At 34.5% G+C, this 3,566-nt stretch overlaps 1 protein-coding gene across 1 annotated transcript; it reads right to left on the bottom strand.

Moving 5' to 3' along the window:
- Window positions 1–1,636: 1,636 nt before the first annotated feature.
- LOC132750637 (integumentary mucin C.1-like) lies at window positions 1,637–2,973 on the bottom strand. Its single transcript, XM_060740647.1, has 2 exons — window positions 2,300–2,973; window positions 1,637–1,857 (listed from the first exon to the last, which is right to left on the bottom strand). The coding sequence occupies exons 1-2, from the start codon at window positions 2,971–2,973 to the stop codon at window positions 1,734–1,736; spliced, it is 798 nt and encodes a 265-aa protein (XP_060596630.1). The 3' UTR covers window positions 1,637–1,733.
- Between the last annotated feature and the right edge of the window lie 593 nt (window positions 2,974–3,566).

The raw sequence follows: 3,566 nt of genomic DNA, 5'->3' as shown, positions 1-3,566 counted from the left end.
ACAATGTAAATAAAATAAAGATCGTTTGATCTCTTAGAAAACACCGGACCAGAGCGTTTCAGCTTTCAGACCAGTGTTTCCGTATATTAGAATAACTTACATTCTTGATAAAAAAGCGTATTCATATCCTCTTCTTTACTGTTAAAGGCCCATTATGCCTTAGGTTAAAGGCCCATTATGCCTTAGGTTAAAGGCCCATTATGCCTTCGGCTAAAGGCCCATTATACCTCAGGTTAAAGGCCCATTATGCCTTAGAAATGCTTGTATTTTTATTTCTCAAAAAAAAAACAAAAAAAAAAAACCAAAAAAAACAAACTGTTTATGTTTGGTATCTTGTAACAGTTTCCAAAAACATACTCATTTGCGATACATTAACTATTTATTTTTTGAATCTTTAGCTCTGTTGGCACCTGGTATAATTATGATAAGTATTTTGATTTGAATCAAAATTATATTTTGTTTACATTTTGATGCCTTTAAGACACATAACTGCATGTTAGGTGCTACTTTTTTAGTTGTAAAACATCTAACATGCACTTAATCCATTATATATAAACATTATTAAATATATTAAACATTATTAATATATGTTTTTTTTTTTTTTTTTTTTTTTTTTTTAAATATATATCTGACATTTCTACAGAATTTAAAAAAAAATTGGATTTCTGAGGATATTGAGCCTTTAACAGAATACTTTATTAACTGGTAATTTTGTCTTGAAACGTTGATTAAATCTTTCAATCTACATTGAAAACAAGAGGGCCCAGAGTGCCCTGGATCGCTCACCTGAGAAATGAGTTAAAAGGTCAAAGAAGAGTCCCCTTTCACCCCAGAAGCACAATTTGAAAACAAGGGACAGCTTAATCTGAACAATTTTTGTGTACTGTCACCAAAGAAATTTTTGTGTAAAATTATTCCAAAACTGAACCAGTGGTTTAGATGTTGTTGTTGTTTTTCTAGTTTTAGCTCTGACAGTCATTCTATTAAACATTTCAGCCTGTCACTAAGTGAGAGGTGAGCTAATAAAAAGATGACAGAAAAAGAGAAGAGAAACAATTATTGACCTGGCTGGGGATTGAACGTTTTGACCCTAGGGGTTTTATTTCAACGAACATAGAACATGTTTCATGTCGATATCTAAGCTCTACCTCTTTTTGATTTTCACAAGATTTTTTTAAGTTTGCTATATACATATAAGGAAAATCAATGGATTTTGTGGCGGGGCTAATTTTGAGCCCATGGCTTTCAATTGAACAAACTTGGTAGACATCTACTAGAAGATGTTTCATGCAAAATATCTAAGCTCTAGCTCTTTCGGTTTTTACAAGATTTTTTTAAGATTAAAAAAACAATTTCGGTTGCCATGGCAACCAGAGTTCTTTACGGAATTTAATTCTTTGAACAAATTTGGTAGAGCTTCATGCAAGAAACATCCCTGCAAAGTTTCAACAATTTTGGCCAAGTGGTTTAGGAGGAGAAGTTGTTTAAAGAAATTGTTGACGGATGCATGCACGCACGCACGCCGGACAATGGGCCACCACAAAAGCTCACCTTGGCTTGAGGACATTGTCCTCAGGTGAGCTAAAAAACCCAACAACAACAACAAAAATACCAACACCACACTAGTATATTGATATTTATTTTCAACAATATGGTAAATAAATTCTTTACATATATATAACATTATCGCAAAATATAGTACACTATTTACATGAAATATTTTTACACATTTTTTAGTATTGTTCTGTTTCCATGGGAACGTCTGCTCTACCGGAAGTGCCATTTTCTTCGAATTCTTCAAAATTTCTCAATATTTTTGGATTAACGTTGTATATCTCTTGTCTTTTTTGAAGTTTTCTGAAAGAAAAATGAGGGGAAAAATCACACAACGTTTTATGCATTTGCAAATATTGTCGTTTGCTCTTTGAATCGCACCAAATGTAACTTTGCGCCAAAAATATTACAATTCGACTGAAGTTCAACAAAATCTGTAAAATTTGCATCGCCAAATCAAAGACAACCAAATATAAGGGCGTTATTTGTCCATTAGCCAAATTTACAGTTTACATTTTTATACTGTCAATAACTGTATGTTGCAAAACGCTTTTTAAAAAAAAAAATTCTCTTGCGAGAGACTATCATTCAAAAATATTTCATCTCGCATTTTTTTTGATACAATTATTAAAAATACTTTTTCCAATGCCAATAGAGAAAATACAAATTAAGGTAACGTAAAAAATAAATTCTAATTCAAATTATTTACTTAAATTCTTATAAAAATTCTTTTAAAGTTATTTACTTTTGCCTATTCCAGTAACAGATGAATCCTGCGGCAGCAAATACGGCTACCCCTCCGAGGACACCTCCCACAATCCCGGGCCAGTAAGCCGCTGGATCTACTGCTACACTTGAAACCCCCTCACTCGGGGTAGTCGATGGCGTAACAGTGTCATTTTTAAGGCCAGAAGAATGGTTTTTCGTCGATTCCGGTACAGTGTTTCGCACATGCGGTTTTGTTGACTGGATTTTAGTACTTTTGGTCAAATGAGTGTCAATAATTGTGCTTATAACGTTTGATGAGACAGTTTGTGAGGTAGATAAACTTTCTGACGTAGATTCCTGTGTTGTTGTTGTTGTTGTTGCCGTAGAAGTTGTTGTTTCTGTTGCAGTTGTTGTTGTTGTAGGTTTTGTTGTTGTTGTTGGCGACGTAGTTGTAACTGTCGATTCGGTTGTTTCATTTTCCGTCGTTGACGGTAATGCCGCGGACGCACCGGTTGTGCAGTTTAGACTGATCGCGGTTCCATTGGCATCAAGAGTTTGACATTTTCGCTCGTTAAACCCAGTGAATGTGATGACGTCGGGTGGTTTTGGCGTCGTCAGCGGGCAGGTTTCGTTCATCATGTGGTCAGCACAGTCGGTGAAACAGGCGGGGCCTTTTGTGGTTCCACATCCATAGCGAAATACAAGCACCATGCTGAAATATTTAGTTACAGATGTTAACTATGTATATAGTTACAGATCTTTTAAACATTTTCTAAATTGGTAACATTACTTGTTACACCTGACTACAGTAGTGACGTATTCACGGCTTTAGACAATCTTAACGTAATTCATTGGAAAATAACGGAAAATACATTTTACTCCCCTGTCTCATTTGATTAATTCCACTGCCTCACATGCAGTAATAAAAGTTAAACATCGTAGAAACGGATGTACTGTGCAAAACAATCACCTCTTTGCAACGACTGTTTAAGTAATTCGTCCAAAAGTAAGCCTTCACATGGCATTTAATATCAAATTGCCCTTCAGCTTACAACAAAGATCGAGGCTGTGACAAAATGCAGCACCATAGTGGTAAGTCTTAGTTGTAAGAATTGAATGAAATTGATGTTTGATGAAATTCCATAAAGAAATGTGCCTAATTTGTCTTTAAACCATCTATCCTGGAGCTGCCTAGTATTATGTGTAAAATTGAAAGTATATGTAGGCTAGCATAACAGAATGTTAAATAAATTGGTTTTGTAAACTTTTGAGTAGATATAAAAAAAATTCAGGCTAAAGGGACT

Source organism: Ruditapes philippinarum, unplaced genomic scaffold (assembly GCF_026571515.1).
Source record: "Ruditapes philippinarum isolate M1 unplaced genomic scaffold, ASM2657151v2 ctg15822_1_1_1_1, whole genome shotgun sequence".
Taxonomy (NCBI): domain Eukaryota; kingdom Metazoa; phylum Mollusca; class Bivalvia; order Venerida; family Veneridae; genus Ruditapes; species Ruditapes philippinarum.
Note: the sequence above shows the minus strand (reverse complement) of the source record. Positions and strands in the feature narration are given on the sequence as shown.